This window comes from Typopeltis vanoorti, chromosome 10 (assembly GCF_054136105.1).
Source record: "Typopeltis vanoorti isolate ZY-2024b chromosome 10, IOZ_Tvanoo_1.0, whole genome shotgun sequence".
NCBI lineage: Eukaryota > Metazoa > Arthropoda > Arachnida > Uropygi > Thelyphonidae > Typopeltis > Typopeltis vanoorti.
This window is the reverse complement of record NC_143558.1, coordinates 40,056,595-40,080,860: the sequence shown is the minus strand read 5'-3', so window position 1 is coordinate 40,080,860 and position 24,266 is coordinate 40,056,595. Positions and strand designations below refer to the sequence as shown.

General features: G+C 36.8%; 1 protein-coding gene across 2 annotated transcripts in view; it reads left to right on the top strand.

The window, feature by feature from the left end:
* The first annotated feature begins 2,951 nt into the window (after nucleotides 1-2,951).
* The window catches only part of LOC150102356 (uncharacterized), a 62,978-nt gene continuing 41,663 nt past the window's right edge, over nucleotides 2,952-24,266 (top strand). For both annotated transcript variants that reach the window (XM_090399448.1, XM_090399449.1), the window contains exons 1-3: nucleotides 2,952-3,095; nucleotides 3,236-3,562; nucleotides 15,576-15,812. In XM_090399448.1, the coding sequence (XP_090255574.1) occupies nucleotides 3,383-3,562; nucleotides 15,576-15,812 (417 nt within the window). In that variant the 5' untranslated portion in view covers nucleotides 2,952-3,095; nucleotides 3,236-3,382. The remainder of the gene's footprint in view (nucleotides 3,096-3,235; nucleotides 3,563-15,575; nucleotides 15,813-24,266) is intronic.

The following is a 24,266-nucleotide window of genomic DNA, read 5'->3' as shown; positions in this document are numbered from 1 at the left end:
AAATGTACTATGCAAATACAAAGAAAAGTGGAAGAGAGCTAGTCTATGGAAATTAGCTATGCAAATGTAATGATGTCATGGTCAAGCACTTTTTTATTATTTTTTTTTGTGTTGGAATCTTGGGTATTTAATCTTGCAAACTCACGAAAATCGACCTCAGTACACAATATTTTACACAATAATATATACAATAGCATGAAGGCCACTAGATGGTGGCAATACAGAAAGTAAATATTAGGAAAGTTGGAAAAGCTTAGAACTGGATGAAAGACTATCGCAGAAGGAATCAGAGGTTAAGTGAAAATCGAAGTTGATTATTATTATTATTATTATTATTATTATTATTATTATTATTATTATTATTATTATTATTATTATTATTATTATTATTATTATTATTATTATTATATTTGAGACCTCCAGTTAGTCAAGGACTCATCGATGGAGATTGCAAATTACCCTACCCAGCTATCATACCTTCCCTTGAATTCATTCACACTAGATGCACTCACTAACCGTAAGGGCAAATTATTCCGCTCACTCACTGCTCTCTGGGAGAAAAACCTAGCTCTTACCCCTTTCTTGACTCCAAATAAATTTATCTTCCATGGATTCCCCGGTGTTCTCTCCGCACTTTCCATATAACGAAATATTTCATCAGTTGAAATGCTATAACACCCATTCAAAAGTTTAGAGATCTCTATCATATCACCCTCTTTCTCCTGTTAACCGGAGTTTGCAATCCACATACTAGCAATCTGTCCTCATAATCTAAATCCCATAATCCGGATATAATCTTTGTAACTTTTCTTTGCACCCTTTCCACAGCTTCGTTATCCCCTTGGAACCCGGGAGACCAAATCTGAGCACAGTAATCCAAGTGTCGTCATCAAAACCTTATAAAAAGGCAAAATTGCTTCCTTATCCTTACATGTCAAGGTTCTCTTCAACATAGCAATTATCCTCTGAGTTGTATTTGCAACTTTTACTATGTGACCTTCGAACTTTAAATTCTTATCCACCAATACACCAGATCCCTTGCCTCTTCAGTTTCTTGTAGCATAACCCCCCGCTAATATGATATGCCGCTGGAACTCTAATCACGCCAAAGTGCATACCTTTACACTTACTAACATTAAACTGACAGCCATTTATCTCCAGATATTCGGGATATCTGGAGGAAATAATTTTGAACAACTGTAAAATGAAACAAGAAGCAATGCCAGAACAGTAACTGAAAATATTCAAGAGAATTTCAGTCAGGAGTGTGTATATATATATATATATATATATAAATACTTGAGGTAGAAAAACCTATGAAAGTCCTGAGATGTAGAAATGCAGCTGATGTGGATGATGCTCACCTAGAAACGTTCAACTACAGGGATGTAATTTTTAGCATGACAGCACTGAGTAATTAAGAATTCAGAAGGAATAGTTAGAGATTGAATACCATATAATTAGAATAACGGTCTTATACTTCATCTATAAAAAAAGAGAAACTTGTTTTAATTTCCGTTTTCATACTCTTTTCATTTACAGAAAATAATAAAATTGAATATTACAGTCACAGGAATTTCTCTACTAAATGTTTTAGGATTGTACAATCAAATTTGAAAAGAGGCCAAGAAAATTTATGGAAGAACATTTGAGAAATAACAAGCCTGATTGAGACAAACAGAAGTTGTCAAGATCAGGTTTCCCTTTAAAACAGTGCTGAGACGTCATGGGAATGTAATAGGGGAAACAGAGCTCACCATCCGAATAATAAAATATAAGCATAAACGAAACATTAAATTCCTCCACTTAGGTAAAACAGGCCTGTCAGACCATCACCTTCAAACATGTCACAGCAATTAACTGGAAAGGTACCAAGTTCCAAGACTGCAGCAAAAACCTGGTTTGAAAGATAGTTCAAAGCAGCCTGTGAAATGCTGAAACATCATCCAAATCTAAATACGAATAATGGATCAATAATTCTAAGAATCTGGAGAACCCACCGCAACCCAATTGCATCCAATTAATTTTTCCGGCCTGGTTTGCCGAGTGGTCAGCGTATTCGCTCTCCAGCCAAAAGGCTGCGGGTTCGAATCCCACCGTGGGCATGGATGTTTGTGATTGCCTGTGAAAATACTAGTGGTAGTGGTCGGCGGCAGAGTGCGTTGGTGTAGATGATGACGGTGGTTGCAGTTGGTGGAGTGGTGGAGATGGAGAGTGGTGGAGTAGGCACCCCTCCCTCGATGAGTCTTTGGACTCCCTGGAGGTGTTATGTACTACTACTACTACTACTACTCTACTACTACTACTACTACTAATAATAATAATAATAATAATAATCCAGAACAATTCTCCTTCTTTTACTACGCGTTATTCCCGCTTCCTATGCAGGGGGTTCGCATGTTACTTAGATGCGACAGGGCCGATTTGCCTGCTTGCGGGATGAAAAACGCCAGATAAACTGTCAGAAAAAACCCTACTGCCCGCGCCCAAGACCGGCTATGCCTGAGTAAGATCCTCAAGTTCCTCAAGTCTTCGACGGGAATCGAACCTGGGATACTCATTCCCCAGGCATATGGTTGCAAAGCGACTAGGCTAACCGTGCAGAGAAGAAACCCTTAATATGAGAGGAATTGAGAAGATATTTAATGTAGTACTTCTATAAAACTTTTTTTTTTTACAAGAGGTCAGGCCAGGGTAAATGATTAACAGAATAGTTATTAACGAATTTAGTAGATTCATCTTACTTTTGTGTAGTGGCGTATAGATTTTGTCCTGTACATATGTATGCTTTCAATACAGAGCTCGAAACGTTGAATGTTATTTTATTATTATGTAACACCTCCAGGGAGTCCAAAGACAATCACAAACATCCAAACCCATGGCGGGATTCGAACGGGCAGCCCTTTGGCTGGAAAGCGGATGCGATAATCACTCGGCCAATCAGGCCGGCATTTTCTTAATTATAAAGAAGTAAAGTTATTATTCCAACACGTGTGTTTTTTGTCTCCATAAATTCTTCACTATGAATGAATTTTTATCGCTATTGCTCAAAATATCAGAATTAAATTTCGTTTTTACCTCAGAAAGCTTTTAAGGTAAAAGTACCACGTTTTACATTCATTTGGGCTCCTTCTGATTGGCTCTTTTCATATTTGGATTGTTTACTATATATGCCCTTATTTCTGTACATATATTATTTGAAAATTCGATTAATTTTTTGTTATTTCTTCCCTAGTGCAAAACATTTTGTTTTGGAAGAATGCAGACAAAGTGGTGACGGCTGATGTTTAAAACACTATTAAATGAAGTGGAAATGAAATGTGTGTAGAAACATTTATTTAGCTATGGTTTAACTTATGATTGCCTGGCGCCAAATTTGAGAATGTGTGAACAGGATTCTCAGTCTTCTTTGGATAAATCAGTACCTTCAAAAGTTTCATGTACTAACTCTAGTTATTTGGAAGCTGCATGTCAGATAGTGGAAAAGAAAATTGAGCAAGTAATTAATTCAGTGGAACTTAGTGAAGAACGTAAAGTGTGTTGTAAAGCACGTTTCATGGAGGTCAGTATATATATATATATGTGTGTGTGTGTGTACTGCAGCGCGTTTATTTTGTTTTGTTTAGGATTACGAAGATGCAGCAAAGGCTTTCATCTAAGTACACAATCTGTCTGATCGTGTTTTCCGATCGGATTTATGCTTGATGACAAATCTTTCATTTTCCCACCACCCACTGGAGTTATATGTTCGCAAATATTTGACATACATCACGGAGGTGTTATTCTCCTAATTTAGTAGTTAAATTGCTCAGTTTGTACTAACTAATTATACTCTAGTCCAACTTACATTCATAGTTGAAATTCTTGATACGCACACAAAATTATATGTAATTATTATTAACTGCTCTAATCAATTTGATTACATTTCAAACATAAAAAAACGAAGTAGTTTTGACACTTACTGAAGAAAACAAAAAGAACTGCAGTTATCTCCTTATCTTATAGTAAGCAGAATACTATGATTCCCATTTATCCTGTCATTCTAACCATGATATGCCTTTCTAACTTATTAATTCCTAATAAAAAAATATAAATAGATATCAAGACCAAGTGATAGTGGTCTTTGAGAACAGCAGCCATGCTATCATGGTATACTAGGGAAATTTTAATTAGAGTTTGTAGTGACTTGAGTCCATCACCTGCCAAAATTCATCACTTATGGTTCATGTTGCTCCTTTTACATTCTTTGATATAAAGAGATGAGCAAAGCTATATTTTTATGAAGCACCCTTGAATCAGAATGTTTCTTTTGCCTGCAACTCTTTTTAAATTAAAAAATTACTGAAATGATCATATATAGGTATTAATGGGAGTGTTGGTGGATAGGGAGTTGAAGTCTAGGGGGACACATTGCAAAAGTGGCTAAATCAGCTCATCAAATCACTTGGTTGCTGAAAAATACTTTAACAGGCAGAGACAAACAGGTTATTGTTCCTCTGTATTGAGCCTTGATAAGACCCCATCTAGACTACTGTGCTCAGATATGGGCGCCAGGGTTTCTTCTCGATGGGGAGGAGGTGGAGAGGATCCAGAGACGAGTGACCAAGATAATAGCAGGACTATGGAATGAACCTTACGAGAACAGGTTGAAGATTTGTGGGCTGCAGAACTTGGTTGATAGGTGAAAAAGGGGTGATATGATTGAGACATTCAAATTACTGACAGGTTTCTATAAGATTAATTCAGAAGATATTTTTGAGAATAGGACTGGTAGTGGGAGGACTATCAAATCACTTAGTTGCTGAAAAATACTTTAACAAGCAGAGACAAACAGGGGTCATCCACCATGGAAGCTTGGTAAGAGTGTGGTTAGCAAGGGTGTTAGAGCTAGGTTTTTTACTTGGAGAGTAGTCTGTTGTGGGTGCCATGACTGTAAATGAGTTCAAGGTGAAGTATGATAGATACTGTGTGAATGTTGAATAGTTGTTCTTGACATGATGTTGGGCCTCCCTCGATGAGTCTGAGGACTCCTTGGAGCTGCCCGTGATAATAATAATGCTTTCCTTTGCTACATTTTTGGCAATTATGATCTTTGAAACCTGAAGTGGAGATTGTAGTTAGTGATGAATGAATATGATATTAATGTTAAGTAGAATAGTAAGATGGATCTCCATTGAATCTTAAAATTTTAAACCTGAGATATAAATAAGTCTAAAACCTCAAAATGATAGGATACTAATAAAAGATGGAACATGGACAAAGAATAAATTTGGTAATGAATGATGTGATATTAATGATAAATACACTAAAAAACTTGTAAAAATTGAAATATATTAAATGATCTATGTGATCAAAGATCAAAAAATGTAAGAAAGCGAAGCAGTGTGTAAAACTAGCCAACCAAAAGTCATGGGAATTAGGAAGGTGGCAAAATATTCTCCACATTAAAACTGAAACCAATAATCTTTTGCAGATACTAACAGCCTATTTAACCTTTTGGCTACTCGTATATGAAAATATGACCTGCATTACTTCGACCTTGTCCGCGCAGTTAGCCTAGTGGCTTTGCGCTTCGCAACCATATGCCTGGGGAAGGAGTGTCCTAGGTTCGATTCCCGTCAGAGACGTGAGGAGCTGAAGGATCTTCCTCAGCCATAGCCAAGTTAGCCGGTCTTGGGCGCGGGCAGTAGGGTTTTTTCCGCCAGTTTATCTGGTGTTTTTCATCCCGCAAGCAGGCAAACCAGCCCCGTGAACACACAGGGATACAGCCAAGAATACCTTGAGGCATAGGAGTGACCATTCTATCCTCGTATTTCGGTTACGAAATCCAAGCATGCTTGGAAGGTTGTGGCCCTAAAAGGCCTGTTAAAGCCATCGGGATAGGATAGATTACTTCGACCTTAGTATCACTTCTGGGTCTGGCTCACACTGATGAGACCTCAATAAAGGTGAAAACTGGTCTGGGTGGTGTCCCTTCCCATAATGCATTATACATGCATTATACATGCCCCCAAGGAGATGTGCTTTGCATTATGGGACACAAGGCAAGTGATGTGATGTTATTTGCTTCTTTATATGAGTTGTCCCGGTCCTGAAAATAGTTCAGGCACAAACTTGTTTGCTTACACTTAGATAAAGGATTAAACCAAATATATAATTTATTGGTATCTTTAATTTTTACTATCAACATCCAGCCCTTGCAGTTTTACGTGCCATTATTCACACGTTTTTATCTCATTAATGCAGCTTCACAATATAATTTCTTACACCTTTTAGTAGTTTAAATATACCAACCAAATATAGAATATTTCTTAATTGTTGGGTTTTGACATTCTATGCTGAAGAGTCGAGAGTGATAGTGATGTCCACCGCTCGGTCAGTTTTGGAATTGTGGTGCGTTTATTATATTATGTGTCTTGAATATCATGCAATTTTTGATTCAGTGCTCTTGCTAAAACAGTACAGAGTCCTGTAGCAGTGCCGGTAAGACTATAACTGCATGGTAAGCGTGTTTTTTTTTTTTTTTTTTATTTTATTGTTTTTTTTTTTTAAAGATAGATACTTCACATTGATAATCATGGAAAAACAGACAATATTCGAGGAGGTATATAAAGAATTTATAAGACTAGGTGAACTACTTGGCCGGGAAAAGTGAAACTTTACGACATGCTTCCCCCGGAAAGTGTCATCACAGACGTTATCGCAGAAGGTCAGTCAGATTCAGTGCCTTCTACTCCTTTAGACTTTGTAGAAGTGCGAGCACGCAAAAACCGAAGAACAACAGAAGAACCGCACAATGACAATAATGAAATGGAACAGGATTCTCAGGGTTCGGACGCTGCTATTTCTTCCAAAGAAAAGGTGCCTCCGATCATCCTTAGAAAAAAGCAGAAGTGGGCAGCTTTAAGATCCACAATGTCCAATCTGCACATTGGCTTCATTAAGGCCAAAAACATGGATGAAGGCATAAAGATCCAGCCAGCAACAGTAACAGATTATAGAAGGTTGACCAAAGAACTGGACGACAGAGGCATCCAGTATCATACTTTTGCGCTCAGTTCCGAAGAAAACTTAAAAGTGGTCCTTCGTGGTGTCTGTGAAGCCATTGACACAGCTGAAATTGCTGACCTGAATTCTCAGGATCTGCGTCCAGTCAAGGTCACAGAACGTACAATGCAGACAAGACTCCCATGCCATTAGTCCTTGTTGAGATTCATAAAATATACAAGGATATCTACAACTTAAAAACAGTCTGTGGTCTCATTGTCACACCAGAACCACTCTGAAAAAGATCATCTTCTGGGCAGTGCCACAGGTGCCAGAAGTTTGGCCGTGCCCAGAATCTTTGTAGAGCGGAATATAGATGTTTGAAATGTGGGGACAGCCACCCAACCAATACCTGCACAAAGCCAAGGACCACTGCGGCCAAATGTGCCAACTGCGGTGGCCCTCATTCTGCGAACTACAAAGGATGTACTCAGCACCCAAAGACCAGACGGATGGAGGCAGTCAATCAGCCCTCCTCCTACAGTATAAGAACAACAGAGGCCCGGGCATCAAAACTGGAGACTCGGCGGCCACAGTCAGAGACCTCCAAAAATAGAGAACACCCAAAAGCAAACAAGAAGTTATGCTGATGTGACCCGTACAAATAGACCAATACCAGAACAAAATCAACCAACAGCACCTAAAAATCTAACAGCTGTTATTATGGCCTCACTAGCAAACATGCTACAAAATTTCAGCCTATCGAACCCTACTGAAACCTCCACTAAAGGATTTCTTCGTGAAACGCAGGCCTCACAGCTCTCATAAATGAATAGTAACAAACTCATTCCAGTATCTCTTCAGATAGTTGCTTGGAATGCAATTGGCCTGAAAAACAACATTCTGGAACTCCGAGATTTCACATATAGGTATCAACCAGATGTTATATTAATCAGTGAAACTCATTTAAGACCCTCAGGCAATCCTACAATAAGGGGCTATCACCTATACAGAAATGACAGACTACTCTACAGAGGTGGCAGCACTGACATCTTCATTAAAAACTACATTAAGCACCACTCTGTGAGCAATCCTTCAACCACTAACCTTGAGATCACAGGCATGGAAGTAGTCACCAGCTCCACTGGCAAACTGAAAATCTACTCAGTTTACAACCCTCCCCAAAAATCTCTACTTCACTGTGACCTAAATGCCATCTTATGCATCAGAGAGCCCACCATTATTACCGGGGATCTGAATTCCAAGCACCCTGCGTAGAATTGCACAACCACAAACAAGAATGGTTGCATCCTTTCCAATTACTTAGGATTAAGCAATGCTGTTGTGGAAGGCCCCACCGAACCAACTCATCTCAGTACGTTCGGCACTGCTGGCATCCTGGATATAGCTATCCTGCAGGATATTAAACTTCAATACAGCATCATATCTATGGATGAACTATCATCCGATTACAATCCAATTCTACTACAGCTGGGAAATCAAGAATACCTGTGTCCTCCTTCTCACTCCTACATTGCATGGGAAAGACTGTCAACAGCACTCAAGGATTATATTGGACCTGTTCCTCACATATGCACAAAAGAGGAAGTAGAAACTGTACAAATCTCACACAACAAATTAATTCTGCTATAAAGGTAGCTATCTCCTACAAATCTGCCGGCAAGCCAGATTGTTTGCCTGTAGAAATCATGAACTTGATCAGAGACAAAAACAGAGCTAGGAAAAGATTCCGTAACACGCGTGCACCACAAGATAAAACAGCTCTAAACAGGATAAATGGGGCAGTTAGAGATGCACTTAAAACTCATAGAAACCAAGTTTGGGATAAAAAGTTATCCTCTATCTCTCCTATTGATCATCTATCTGGGGGTTACTGAGAAACATCAGAAATAAAAACAGTTCCCCCCCCCATAATCTCAAACCAGGGTTGCAGAGAAGTCATACTAAAGACTCTAGAGGAGCAGTGCAAACCCTCTTATAACAACTTAGATTTCAATCACTTGTACAAAATCCACAGACAGGTCAGACACGCTTTAAATCTCCCAGATACCAGCGCTGACCATACCTGTTGAATTATATGATATTATTTAAAAACTTAAGAAGAATAAAGCCCCTGGACCAGATGGCATCTCAAACAGGGTGATCAAGCTGCTGCCTCGGAAAGCTGTAGTGCATCTGACCAGTATAATAAATGCAGTCTTTAGATTTCACTATTTTCCTTTCCCTGGAAAACTGGCTGATGTAATTCCTATTCATAAGCCAGGCAAAGACCCACACCTACCGCAAAATTATTGTCCAATCAGTCTTATCTCTAATCTGGGTAAAGTTGTGGAGAAGGTCATCCTCTCGCAACTCCAAACCTCAGTAAATGACCTAAACATCCTCCCTAAAGAACAGTTTAGTTTTCGGCAACACCATAGTGCTACCCAGCAAATCCACATTATTGTGGAATACATCACCACCAGCTATAACTGGCACCAGTACGCAGGAGCTGTTTTCCTAGACCTATCCAAAGCATTTGACAAAATCTGGCATTTTGGATTCCTACACAAACTTATCTCAGCCGGTATGTCACTAAAAATGGTTCATCTAATCCATTCATATCTTCAGAATAGATCAGTGCAAGTAAAAATCAACGGTTCTACATCGTCCCAGCGCCATATCTTTGCTGGAGTGCCACAGGGACCCTACTGGCTCCATTGCTGTTTTCTGTATACATGTCGGACATCCCGCACAATCTGATGGCTTCCATTTTGGCCTTGTATGTGGATGATACAGCAATACTAACCAGATCTCTCCAACCCCATTTCATTACCAGAAAGCTTCAAGAAAACCTTCTAAAGCTGGAGGATTGGTTCTCCAAATGGAGATTGGAAGTTAACCCCCAGAAAAGCTCAGCCGTTCTTTTCTCAAAAAGGCCAATGTCTCCTGCAAGAGATGTGTTACTATTCAATACTAAAATTCCCTGGCAGACAGAAACAAATTACCTGGGTGTAATTCTCGACAAAAAGCTATCTTTCAACCAACACATCAAGTCTTTGTGTGCAAAGGCATCTAAAGAAGCTGTAGCTCAGATCTCTCTGCTGATTAATAGAAATAGCAAGCTCAGCAACAGAATCAAATTGCAACTATACCAGATGGCGATTCGTCCTATAATCACCTATGCCTCTCCAGCCTGGAGCCACACCCCTTATACTAACATTATCAAGATACGAGTGCAGAACAGGTGCTTGAGAATGATTCTGAACGCCCCGTGGTATGTTAGAAACAATCAACTTCATAGAGATACTAATATTCCTTATATTTTCTCTTTTCTACAATCCTTAGCATCCAAGTTTTTCCTAAAGACATCCACACACCCCATTGATTTGGTTCAGCAAGCTGCAGCATACGAAGCAATGGACATATTCAAATATAGAAGACCAAAAGTTATATTAGCTTCCTTTAGCGATGCATAATCTCCATGCCCATTCAGGGCGAGTAAACTGCTCATAAATTTTACCCTCACTGTAACCACAACAGATAGCGGGGAATATGAAAAGCATCTTGCTTCACCCCTAAAGACATAAATGTCAATTGGGTTTTGAGGTCTTCCTGTATGTGAGATATATAAGGAAGACCTCATTTCATGAAGGGGTTATGCTCCCAGCCTACTGTTTGTAAAGGAAATTGTGCATAAATCAAGGTAAAATTATAATGTATTTAAATGAGATTGGTTCCTTCAGTATGAAAACTGACCTCTGTAAGTTAATAATTGTATAATTTTTATAAAGAATTATGGTTGTCTTTTAATTATTTTACATATATAATCTTTATAAGTTCCTACATAGCTCAGTCAGTATAGACGAAGCCCTTTGTTCGGAAAGACCTAGGTTCAATTCCCGTCCATGGTATGAGGAACCTTTATCTGTCTTTTTTGACTAAAGGTGAGTTAGCTGGTTTTATACCGAAGCAGGAGATTTTTTCACCCAGAAACTCTGGTTTTTCATCCCTTAGAACAGGCAAACTGGCCTGTGAACACACATGGATCTACAGTCATGAATACTTCCCCCTAGCAGATACAGCAGAGGAGTGATGAGCAAGCTGCATTAATTCGTCTTAGGAACTCAGTCCGTCCTAAGGGATGAATAAGAAGGAGAGAAAGAATCTTTATAAATATCATAAACAGTAAGTTATAAATTAAAGTAAAATATTGTATAATGGCCTAATGGAGAAATTTGCCTTAATAATGAGAAAACAAGGACATTGCCTTGTCCATAATTACTGCTTTAGTTCCGGGAGATGTATTTAGTGAAGTAGAGTTCTCTCCTGCGATGAGTCCTTGGACTTCCTGGAGGTGTCACATGATAATAATAATAATAATTCATATCATCGATCCACAGCACTAATCTTTTTTTTTTTTTTCATTACTTAAATATGTAATGAAAAAATATGATGTTACAATATCTCTGGATGTTACAGCTTTATCTTATCTGCATTGGTTATCATTATTGAAATTGCAGACCACATTAACTTTAATGCTTTAAATTCACATCAGAAGGATGCTTATCTGATTTCATACGTTGAATCACTTCCATTTTCTCCACAATAGTAATTTTTCTTTTATTTTATTATTACTCAGTAGTAATTTTTTCTTTTTTTCTTTCTTTTTTTTTTTTTTTAAAGCTAGGGAAGACATGGAATTGGCTCCTCTTTAGATGACGTTTTTAATTTATTGATTAAATATAATATTAGTAAAACTTTTTGGCAGACCTTACAATGTGGTTCATGGTGAACCAAAATGCAAACAAACTGTTTTCTCATCTTTTCCCGCAATGCCATGGAATATAAAACAAAAGACAATCAGTAATACTGCCAACATGCTGCCTTTAGATTTTTGTTTTGTTTATGTTTTTTATTTTATTTTTTGCTGTTGAATTTGAAATGCTTGCTAATCTGAATCTTCATAAACAGAGAAAATGTAAAATGAGGCCTTTTTGTACTACTCATATGTCAAATGTAGTAGCACACTCAATGTATTGATCACTCACCTCTGAATCTTATTATTATTATTATTATTACCCCAAGACCTCATGGAGTCAAAGACTCATCTGGGAGGTCCTTTTATCACACACACACACACACATCTAATCATACCGTGTCTTAAACACACTCAAACTCCTTGCAGACACCACACTCTCAGGCAAGGCATTCTAATCATTAACAACTCTGCACGAAAAAAACCTGCCTCTCATTCCTCTAATCACACTCTCTTTATACAGTTTCCAGGGATGACCTCTGTTTCTCCTCTGATCTCCCACTATTCTCTGTAGAACTTCTTCACCATTGATCTTATAACAACCCCTTACCAACTTATAGGTCTCTATCATATCTCCCCTCTCCTTCTATCCACAAGACTCTGCAAATTACATCTTCTCAATCTTTCCTCATACTCAACATTCCAGAGGTCAGAAACTACCTTAGTCAGTCGCCTTTGGACCCTTTCCAACATCTCTTCATCCTTCTGAAAACCAGGTGACCAAATCTGGGCACAATAGTCCATGTGCAGCCTAATCAAAGACTATACAATGGAACAAGAATCTCCCTACTTCTACACATCAGTGTCCTCCGCATCATTCCCAGAAGCCTTTATGTTGTCTTCACAATTTTGGCGATGTGTCCTCTAAATTTTAGATCCTTATCCACTATCACCCCCAGATCTCTTATTTCCTCTATCTCCAACAATATATTCTCACCAAGCATAAATTCTGCATCCCATCTTTGTTTTCCAAATTTTAAAATCTTACATTTTGTAACATTGAACTCACATCCTCATTTCCGTGTCCAATCACTCAATTTATTCGCGTCTTCTTGTAAGGCCACAACATCTTCACTGCTCTTTATGGTTCGTCAATTTATCTTCTTTACTGTTTTTTTGTCCTGACAAAACCTGGCAATTACATTTATAGCAATCAAGATGTTATCATATTGTGTACAACAATAACTTCTTTATCTCTGTTCATCATGTATCCCTTAAATTTTAACTCAGTAACAATTACAGCAGGTAATTTTCTCATTTCAGAATGCATAACCTTACTTGCAACATTGAACAGTTATGTTTGTCCACAATGCCAGTCTCTTCACATCTTCCTGTAGAATTTCTGTCACCTTCATTTATTATTGCCCTTCCCAGTTTAGCATTATGAGCAGAAAACTATATATTCTCTTTTCAGACAACATTATTATACATAAACAGAAGTAGTATATGCACAGTTCTGGAACATTACTGGTCACCTGCCTTCTAGATTCAGTTCTATGCAAATTTCTATTAACCATCCTCTTTTTTTTCTATTCTTATATCCAATCCTATTTGCTCTGGTTTACCTAATTTCTTTGTAGTATTCTATCAAATGCTCACAAAGTTCAGTATGTTACTAAGGTAAGGCCTCCATTTCACAAAATGATGATGCTTTCCCATAAGTGTATCATATTCCTATCTGCTGTCTCTATAAACATGGTAGACATCTGTTGTGCATGGGTGAAATGTGCATGTTTGTATTGCCTTTGTCTTAACTGACTGATAATTTTTCATTTTGTATTGAATTCAATCTAATTTTGCTGAACTTGTCATTTACATACTTGAAGAGATCAGGTATGCGAAAGAATTGTTGATAAATCAATTACCGTATGAAACCATCACAGTGAGACCTGAATCCACAGCAATAAATAGGAGATAGATGCTCTCCACTTGACTGTTGAAATAGCAGCTGAAATACCTTGTGTTGAAACATATGTTTGATAATGCGCATTCCTGTTGTCACATGTCATAAGTTGACATCTCAGTGAACTTGTTTCTTCATGAAATCAGTGAAAGATTGCATCCCAAAATCAGCAGTAGGCAACATTACCAGCCACTGGAAATGTGAGGCTGTTCAGGCTTGAAATTCACAAAATGACCCAGGAGGTTAACATCATTAAACAGCTACAAAGTCTGAGTTTTTATGGAAGTTTGTGATATGGAGTGAGATAAATAATGCTACACATTTTCCTGATTGAGCACGTGGCAAATTACTGTGCCATGCCTTATGTCTAAGTGCATCCCATTGCGATGGTTACATAATGACCTGAAGTGTTTCTCATGTGGACTCGGAATTTTGATATGCCAATGGATAAACACTCCTGGATATTGCATTGCTTTCTATGTTTTTGCAGATTTATGGAATAGATCCATGCTTTTTTCAGTGCAACAGTGCACCATATCATACTGCAAATGCTGTTATGACATTGTTGAGAAATGATGCAGAAAATCTTGACTGTCCTGCATAGTTATGACTGCACCCCACTAGCACTTTGGGATGAACTAGAATGTTGGATGTGGATCACACCAGTGCATTTAACACAGTGGTATACAAGGACTAGTAGTCATGATTAAAAAAAATATATATATATATTCAGACTAGAAGGTTGGAATGTGATCATAATGAACAGCATGTAGGTCCATGTTGTTGAGATGTGTAATCTAGGTTTTCTGAAATATAATGTTGTCCTAATACTTAATTCAGCATAACATATAGTGAAGAATAATAATCTACATTCTGGGGATAGTAAATGAAGAAAACCCATATCATCTAAAGACATTTATGAACATTCTTGCCACAGGAGTTTCCAACAAAAGTTGGAAACTCCTGTGGTAAGTTGGAAAGCAAAGATGCTATCTGCTCGAACAACCAAGGATGTTGCAGTGAATAATTATGAGTTTATATTGATAGTTATTATTATCTTCATGGAGTCCTGAGACTCGTTGTGGGAGACCCACACTAACTTTTATACACACAGTACCTCTCTTTAAACTCATTCACTGTCAGGGCACTCACAACTAATTCAAAACTAATAAGTGAGTGGAATGAATTGGCAATTCATTCTCCTCACTCACTACTTTTCAAGCAAAAAATCTAGTCCACACTTACCAACAGCACTCTTACACAATTCCAGGGATGATCTCTAGTTCTCTCTATTTGTCATGTATTAAAAAATTCCTTGTTTTGATATATAAGATCAAAACAAGGAACATTTTTATAAGTTTTTATCATGCCTCCTCTTCTCCACCTATCAACTCAACTTTGCAGCCTGTCGTTATAGGGAGCATTCCACAGACCACTCACCAGCTTAGTTACTCTTCTCTGAATCCTCTCCACCACCACCACCTGATCCCCAAGAAACTGAGGTGATCAAATCTGTGCACATTAGTCAAGGTGAGACTGAATCATAGCATTATAAAGAGGGACAATGACTTCCTTATCTTTATTAGTTAGTGTGTTTTTCAGCATCCAAGTAATCCTTTGAGCTATTTTGCCAACTTTTGCAATATGCTCTCTGAACTTCAAAGTTATATATGTTATTCCATATATTATTAATTAGAAATTATCTTTACATGGATGGGTTGTTGTAGCATTCAACCAATATGGTCATTTGGAAATAGAAAAGTACATATCTAAAATTGCCTTTCATATAAATTAAATAGTGTAGCAATTTTTGTAATATTAAAAATAGCTGTATTTAAGCAATTTATTTTTATTTTTTTAAATTAGATTTATATTGCAAGTCTTAAAGAAAATGTCACTGTTAATCGTTCAGTATGGCAGTATCCTTCTCATAGTACAGCATCTGGAGAAACAAGTGATTTCGAAAAAAGAAGATACATGAATGAAACTCTCTTACCTGAGCTTGGTAAGCTTATGAAAGAAGTAACAACAAAAAGAAAGAAATTGCCAACAGAAATCTACAGAGTTATGAAACAAAGATTAAAAGTGGAAAGGCAAAAATTGGCAAGTTTATTTTAGTAAATTAGGATACATGACCAATTTTTTTTTCTTTTTTTTTAATCAAAGCATTCTTTATATGTGTGATATTACTCTATATACATTTGTGTGCATTTTTCATCTGAACACTAATTTTAAAGATGCAATTTTTCATGAAATAATGAAGAATTCTGTGTACATTTAATCACTCAAGTTATACCACAACCTCAACTCATTGAAAAATGGTTTCAAACTACAAGGGTGGTCTGAAAAGTTCTCAGCCTCGACGATAGATGGCAACACTATTGGCAAGATTTTTTTTTCTAAGTTGATATATCTGTCATAAGCATCCATGTGAAATTGCAAGCCATTCTATCAAGTAGTTTGTTTTATACAGCTGTCTAAAGCAAAAGTGTTGTCTGTATCCCTTGAAATGGATAAAATTGACTATCGTGCGGTTATAAAATTCTTTGTAAAAGAAGGTTTAATGCCAAAAGAAATTCATTCAAAGTTAATAAAAGTTTATGGGAACTCTTCTCCTTTGTTTTCGACAATTAAGAAATGGGCTGCCGAGTTTAAACGTGGACATACCAGCCTTGAAGATGATTCATGTGAACGACGTCCAGAAAGTGTAACAACACCAGAAATCATTGATCAAGTGCACGATATGGTATTGGATGACTGCCGAGTCAAAGTGCATGAAATTACTGAGACTATAGGCATTTCAAAAGAACGTGTAGGATATATTTTGCATAAAGAATTGCCAATTTAAAAAAGCGTTGCGCAAGATGAGTGCCATGCTTTTTCACAGCAGATCAAAAACGCACTCACATGAAAATCTCTGAACAGAGATTTTCTTGGAGCGTTTTAACAAGAATAAAACTGATTTTGTGCATTGATTTATTACTATGGATGAGACTTGAATTCACCATTACACACCAAAATCCAAACAGCAGTCAACAGTCAAAACAGTGGACAGAAGCCAGTTGTTCAGTGCCAAAGAAGACAAAGTCGGTTCTATCAGCAGGAAACTTCGTTGCATCGGTGTTTTGGGATGCTAAAGCCATTTTGTTTATTAATTATCTTGAAAGGGGTGCATAAGGATCAAAGCTATAAAACTGAGAGGAGACCTCCACATAGCCTTTAAAGGAATGCGGAGAACCGACCAGGGCTTCTGACCTAATGTCCAATCCTCACCTTCTCGTGGTGCACCCTGTTGAGTATCTACTTGGATACTGAACGAACGAGGATGGACTGGCAATTTGGGATTTAGCCGACCAAATTGTATTCTTATTAAATATAAAACCAATATACAAATCGATGGTACAACATGACAAAATTTCATGCCGGCTGAGGCGTTGCCCGGTTAAACAAGGCCCGTATTGTAAGCGAAAAGTCAGCTAATGGAACAAATCTGAAAACACACCCCCAACTCAACATCACCAGAGTTAAAGCAGCATCGCCTGAATGGCAAAGAAATGGAGCTAGCTGAGGAATTAGATAAGTTCCAGATCGACATAATAGGGGTGACTGAAACAAAAAAGACCAAAACTGGTGAGATGTTTCTGAGCAATAAATATAAACTGATATATTCAGGCAATGACAATGAAGGAAAATGAGTAGGCGTAGTATTCAACATTAAATATGATGCTAATCTTCTTGAATGGCAGGCAGTGTCAAGTAGAGTGATGTGGGAAAATATAAGAATGGGGAACTGGACAATGAGACTTATTTGTGCCTATGGTCCCACAGAAGGTTCTACTAAGGTAGAAGTGGAGGAATTTTTTGATGCTTTAGAAAGAGCAACTGACAGAATGAAAAAGGAAAATTTGGATGTTGTTGGGGATTTAAATAGCAGAGTAGGAAATGATTGTCAGACATACAAATATATATTTGGGAAAATTTGGAGAAAAGAGCAAAGCTAATAATAATGGCAAATACCTGTTGGATTTCGGCTCAGGACATGGACTGGTTATTACTAACACCATGTTCCAACATAAAAATGTGCACAAATTCACATGGCAAGAAGAGGCAATGAAATACATAAAAGTCTCATTGACTATGTTATTGTTGATAGTGATGTTTTCTCTTTGGTGCAGGACACCAGAGTGTACAGAGGATTTGAAATTGGAAGTGATCACTATTTAGTCTTGAGGAGGATAAAATTGAATTTCATATTTGAAAAGAATAAAATATCAGAAAATTTTAAAGAGAATGAAAGTTGAGCTGCTCTCAGATGTGAACTGTAGACTAAAATACACAAAGATTATTGAAGAAAAAATGAAAGAGTTTGAAAACAGCAACCAGACCTTGGAGATTCAGTGGAAAACACTGATTGATTCAGCCAGAGAGGCATGTGGTGAAGTTGTCTGTAAGGATAGAAAAATAACAACTCCATGGTGGACACAGGAAGTTAAAGAAACAGTGAAGGAAAAGAAGAAAGCATATAAAAAGTTCCTGGCAAATAAGTCAGCTTGTGCTCTGAGACAATATAGAGACAAATGTAAGAAAGCTAAACACTGTGTAAAACTAGCTAAACAAAAGTAATGGGAAGACTTTGACAAGAACATAGAAAATAAATACCAAGAAGGTGGTAAGATATTCTGGTTGTTGTTGAAGAAGTTTAGAAATGAAGGAGAGTGCTGTAAAAGGAGTTAGAGATGATAAAGGTGACATGAAAACGGGAGAAAAAGATATCCTCGAAGTATGGAGTAATTACTTTGAAAAATTGCTAAATGAAACAAGCAGTGATAGCACAGTGGTAAAAAAACACTCTACAGGCATATAGTCAGGAATACATATCCATACTTGAAGTAGAAAAAAGCCATCAAAGGCTTGAAGTGCAGCAGGAGTAGATGATATTCGACCAGAAATGCTGAAGTATGGTGGTATAAAAGTCTTACAGTGACTGTACTGCATTGTTCAGAAAGCCTGGACAGAGGGGACGAATTCCTAATGATTGGAGTAATGCTCTCATAGTACCCATATATAAAAAGGGAAATAAAACTGAATGTGAGAATTACAGAGGCATTTCATTACTGAGAGTTCCTGGTAAGATATATGCAAGTATAGTTGAGAAACGGTGGAGAAGAATTGTGGAAGAAAAGCTTGGTGAAGAACAAACTGGATTCAGGCCAAATAAAGGCTGTCAGGATCAGATCATCTATATTTAAGTTTTGTCAATCTGGAAAAAGCATATGATAAGGTGCTGAGAGAGAAGCTATTCAATACGCTACAGTTATATGGTGTCAATAGGGCATTATATCAAGCTATACTTAGTGTTTATTTGAGTTGTAAGTCAGCAGTTAGAATTGAAGGAAGTAGGGGAAGATGGTTTAATATTAAATCTGGTGTGAGACAACGATGTACATTATCCCCTCTGTTATTCATTATCTATATGGATCACATTATGAAGGAATGTGGTATTAAACATGATATCAAAATTGGAGATGTTAATGTCAGCTCTTTGCTTTATGCAGACAATGTTATACTTCTGAATAAATCTGCTACAAGTTTGCAAGATTCCCTGACTAAATTGAATAACTGTTGTAATAGATATGGTATGAAGGTGAGCATTAAAAAGATGAAGACAATGAAAATAGGTAGAATTGTTGAAAATGTCAACTGTGTTGTGAATGGGGAACCTGTGGAACAAGTAAAACATTTCAGCTACTTAGGCACGATTTTTAGTGAAGATTTAAACATGAAAATAGACAACAGAATCAACAAAGCTGGTATGGTAGGAAGTCAATTGAATAAATTCATATGGAATAAGAGAGAAATTAGTCGGAACACTAAATTAGTTGTATACAAGACAGTGTTCTGAGAGCTGGGTCAGAAGTAAAACACTTGACTAGAGACCGCAGATATGAGCGTCCTGAGAAAGATTAGAGGCGTGAACAAATGGCATCAATGGCAGTATCATATTAAAAACAAGGATATTGTGAAAGAACTTGACATTATCAGTATCTGGGAATACGTCAGCAGGGCTAATCTAAGGTGGTATGGTCACTTTAACAGAATGGGCAAGGAAAGATTAGCAAAACAAGTGTTCTCTGCCAGGTTGGCAGAAAAACGACCCAGAGGAAGACCAAGATATATAGGTGGATTGATATCGTACAATCTGCCTTAGACGATAGAAATATAAGGTCTGATAATGTTGGAGTCTTTACAGGTAACAGACTGATTTAGAGGAAAATTGTAGATAGGAAGTTAGTAATGATGTAAATTTTTCATGTAGTACTATCATATCCTGTACACTCCCTTGAGGGTACATGGCAGGAATTTGATGATGATTATTATCTTGAAAAGGGTAAAATTATTCAGGGCATATTATTCCGCCCTTTTAACCAGACTAGACGAAAAAATTCGTGAGAAAAGACCCGGTTCAAAAAAAAAAAAAAATCATATTTCATCAGGACAGTGCACCTGCCCAAAAAAATGCTTTGGGAATGGGAAAATTAGGGATCTGCACTATGAATTGTTGGAACATCCACCCTATTTCCCAGATTTGGCTCTCTCTGACATCTATTTCTTCTCAAAACTAAAAACTTCCTCGCTGGTCACCATTTTTCTTCAAATCAATGATTGCAGCTGTAGAGGGTTATTTTGTAGATCTTACTGAGAACCACTATAGGGATGGGAAAATGGCACTGGAGCATCGCTGGAATAAATATAGTAGTTTTATGAAAGATGTTGAAAAATAAAAATAATTTTTAAATTATAAATACGTTTTTTCATTGTTAGGCCGAGAACTTTTCAGACACTGAGAATTACATAAGATTATTTTTTTATTTCTAGATATACCTGTTCATCATCACAAATTGTTGAAACCCCTTTTCATATTGTCTCTCTTTTGCTATTTCTTTGCTGCTTTATGAATGCTATAAATCATTCTATGAATTGGTTTCCTGCATCCAGATGACTCCAACTGAGTTCCCTTTTTAAATCTAGAACTAGAAAAAGTGCTGAAGCATTTGCTGCAAAAAAAATATTAAAAAGTAATCTGTTCACTAAAATATTAGCCAGTTGTCACCACTCTTTTAAGACCCTTGACCTCATCCTTAGTAACCCTTCCTTGTATTTTGTAGTTAACCTTGCCTGTTCATGCTTGACCTGTTTTCATAAATGAGGCTCTGGAGGAAATTGCCAACTATATCTGCTCTAGTTGGTTGATGACTTTCATTAATGAGTGAAATATCACTATGCTTATTAGAGGTCTGAAGTGGCTTATTTTTCCATGTTTGGTCTCCAGAGAAGTATTTTCAGTCCTGTTTCATCTCTCTCTCCCCCTCTAAACATGCAGTAGAGAGCAAATAAGAGCAATGCAAATACTGTAGGGATCCTGTGCCTCAGAGGATATGCATGATATTACTGTTATGTAATATCAGGATGATGCAGCAGTTTTGCAGGCCAACTGTTTGATATGGTAATGCATCAAGAGGTCTTCAAACCGGTTGCTAATTTGCCAAATTGAATGTGGAGGAAAACTATAATAATATATATAGAGGTACATCATCAAGCCATACAATGGACAGGTGACTATATACTCTCTAGATGGGGAAAGTTTTTTCTCCCTTTTAAAATCAGTGAAATTTTAAATTATTGAACAGTACCAATGTTAAAAATGCAGATATTAGGAAGAAATCTCATATTGTGAGCATTAGAGATTGTGTGAGCAGAGTTAATCTTAGATAGTATGGTCACTTAAACAGAATGGGAGAGGAAAGGTTAGCTGAACAGGTAGCTGGTACCAAGATGATAGGAAAAGAACCTGGATGTTTCTTTTCCTACCCAGAGTGGATCGAATCTCATATTGTGAGCATTAGAGATTGTGTGAGCAGAGTTAATCTTAGATAGTATGGTCACTTAAACAGAATGGGAGAGGAAAGGTTAGCTGAACAGGTAGCTGGTACCAAGATGATAGGAAAAGAACCTGGATGTTTCTTTTCCTACCCAGAGTGGATCGATGAAGTACCCCAAGACTTGAAATCTCAATATTGTAAGATCAAATGTATGAACTTACAATATTGAGTGCTGACAAATAACAGATTAATTTAGAGAAAAATTGTTAATAGAAGTTAGTACTACGTGAATAAGTTTACATTCTTATCATCAGTGTTCCTGTACGTCCCTTGAGGTTATACATCAGGAATTTGACTATGATAATTTGAATTTAACTTCCTTGTCCAAAAGAATAAAAAAATTATAAAAACTTTACTTCAAGAAATATTAATTAAAAACTACATGCTCGAATTTTGATCAGTTCGTTTTGTGAATTGATTAAAATTTGAGTTTATGTAGTTTTTAAAATCAATGCATATTCCTTCTGAAAAATAGTAATAGACAAGGTTTTAATTTTTGCTTGATTTGTAATTTTACTCCACAAATTGCAGTCTTTGTGCTTCTTACTTTCTATACTTTTACTCTACTGTTTCCTTTTTTTTTTTTTTTTCTCTCCTTACTTTCTTTAAAAAATTATCCCAATATTTTGTTGTATAGTCAACTTGTGTGGTGAAAGGCTTGGTATTGAAGGCTTCTCAGCAAATTACCTTATCGTCTGCTTTGCATTTTTTTAACTGGATTGCCAGTTTTCTCTGGAGTCATTTGTTGTGTGTGTGTGTGTGTGTGTGTGTGTGAAAAACTCGCTGATCTCAAATCCTATCCATACACCAAACACTGCAATGCTCAAGCATCCAAAGCTTTAAGATCATTTACAATTGTGATTTTCATATTATCCTTCAATAGAAGGATGACAATCTAGTCAGTTTGTGTTGTCTCCTTTTTTTATTGAATGGAGAGAAATCATTGTTCTTCTCTCCTTCCCTTTGATAATGCTTAACTTAGTGAAGACCTTTCAGACTGATACTTACCCCTAGCCCTTCCTTGCACATATTACTTCTATAATATCCTCAGCTTCCAAAAAAACTTTGCATCCTTTTTTTGCTGAAGATATTTTCTTTCTCTCTCTCTCTCTCTCTTCAGCTACTCTATGCAAGTCCCAAATCTGCCCAACTTGGAGTGTGCTCACATTTGGGGTGTTGCATTAAAAACCTCTAAAAATTGTTGATGGTGTCTAGAAGAGGGCAGTTTGGCTAATTAACATTCCTTCTATCACTCTCTCTCTCATCTCACAATCTGTCAATTTCCACATTCTCTCTCTCACACACACACACACACTCTGATATTTCCACTGTTTGTCAGAACATGCATCTATTATTCCATTTCTGTTAAATCTACATCATGAGCAACAGCTGCTCATCATCCTTTTTACAGATGAATTGCTATCTTGTCAAGTCTGCTACTCCAGTTCATCTTTCCAACTTATTTTTCTGTTAATTCACATTATCATGTGAATCACAAGTCTAATGTTATAAATGTAGGTCTTTAATGGTTCAAATAAGATCATATAGTCATTTATTTCTTTGGTTAAGTGTTTTTGTTAAGCATCTGGATTCATGTTTGGTATATTAATCCAGTAAGTGTTATCATTTTTCTAACTTTAGCCTAAAATGCACAGTGAATAGAAAATTAACTAAACACTGTGTGCAGAATTTCAAAAAAAATCAGGAAAATTGATTTAGAAAAGGGGGGGGGGATCTCAATAGCACAAAGGTGCAGTGTTGTTCTAGCATTTGGAAAGTATCAAAAGCTAATAGCAACAGAAGAAAGTATTAAAAAGTAAAAGTTTGTGATAGTTTGCACCTGAAGTATCTTCATGATTAGCTTACTTGTATGTAGTCTAGTAGTGATCTACGGGTAGTCAACTTGTGATGATATTTCACATGCAAACTTTGTTTTCTTACTTTATCACTTGAAACAAGAATATAATTTCTTGTCAAGTATAATTTACTTTGTTACAAAGTGGAAAAATTTTCTACAACTATCTTTGATCCAGAGTATTTTAATAATAAAGTGATGTATCTTTTTACTTCTTATACATGTAAAATTATGAATGCTGCATAAATCTACCCTTGGTATCTCCCTGGCTCTGGCTGGATAGTATCCCTTTCCATAATGTGTATATTCTTAGCAGAATATACATATCTGAAAGGAAGTATACATTTGCTTTATGTAAAGGCAATTGATATGAAATCAATAGCCTTTACTCATGAAGCTACTTGACATTCAGACTTTGTTTGATTTCATTGGATAAAGATTAAACAAGAATATAATTTCTTGGCAAGTATAATATAAAATAGTTTGATATTGGTATTTTTTGACTATTATGTATGTGAATAAACATCAGTCTTATGAAGTTGAACTGTTTATGTAGCATTAAGATATTTAAATATCTTAACATGATTCCGTTTAGGGGTGCTTAAGGGTCAAAGCTGTATAATTGAGAGGAGACCTCCACATAGCCTTTAAAGGAATGCGAAGAACCGACCAGGGCTTCTGACCTAATATCCAATTCTCACCTTCTCGTGGTGCACCCTGTTGGGCATCTACCTGGATACTGAATGAACGAGGATGGGTTGG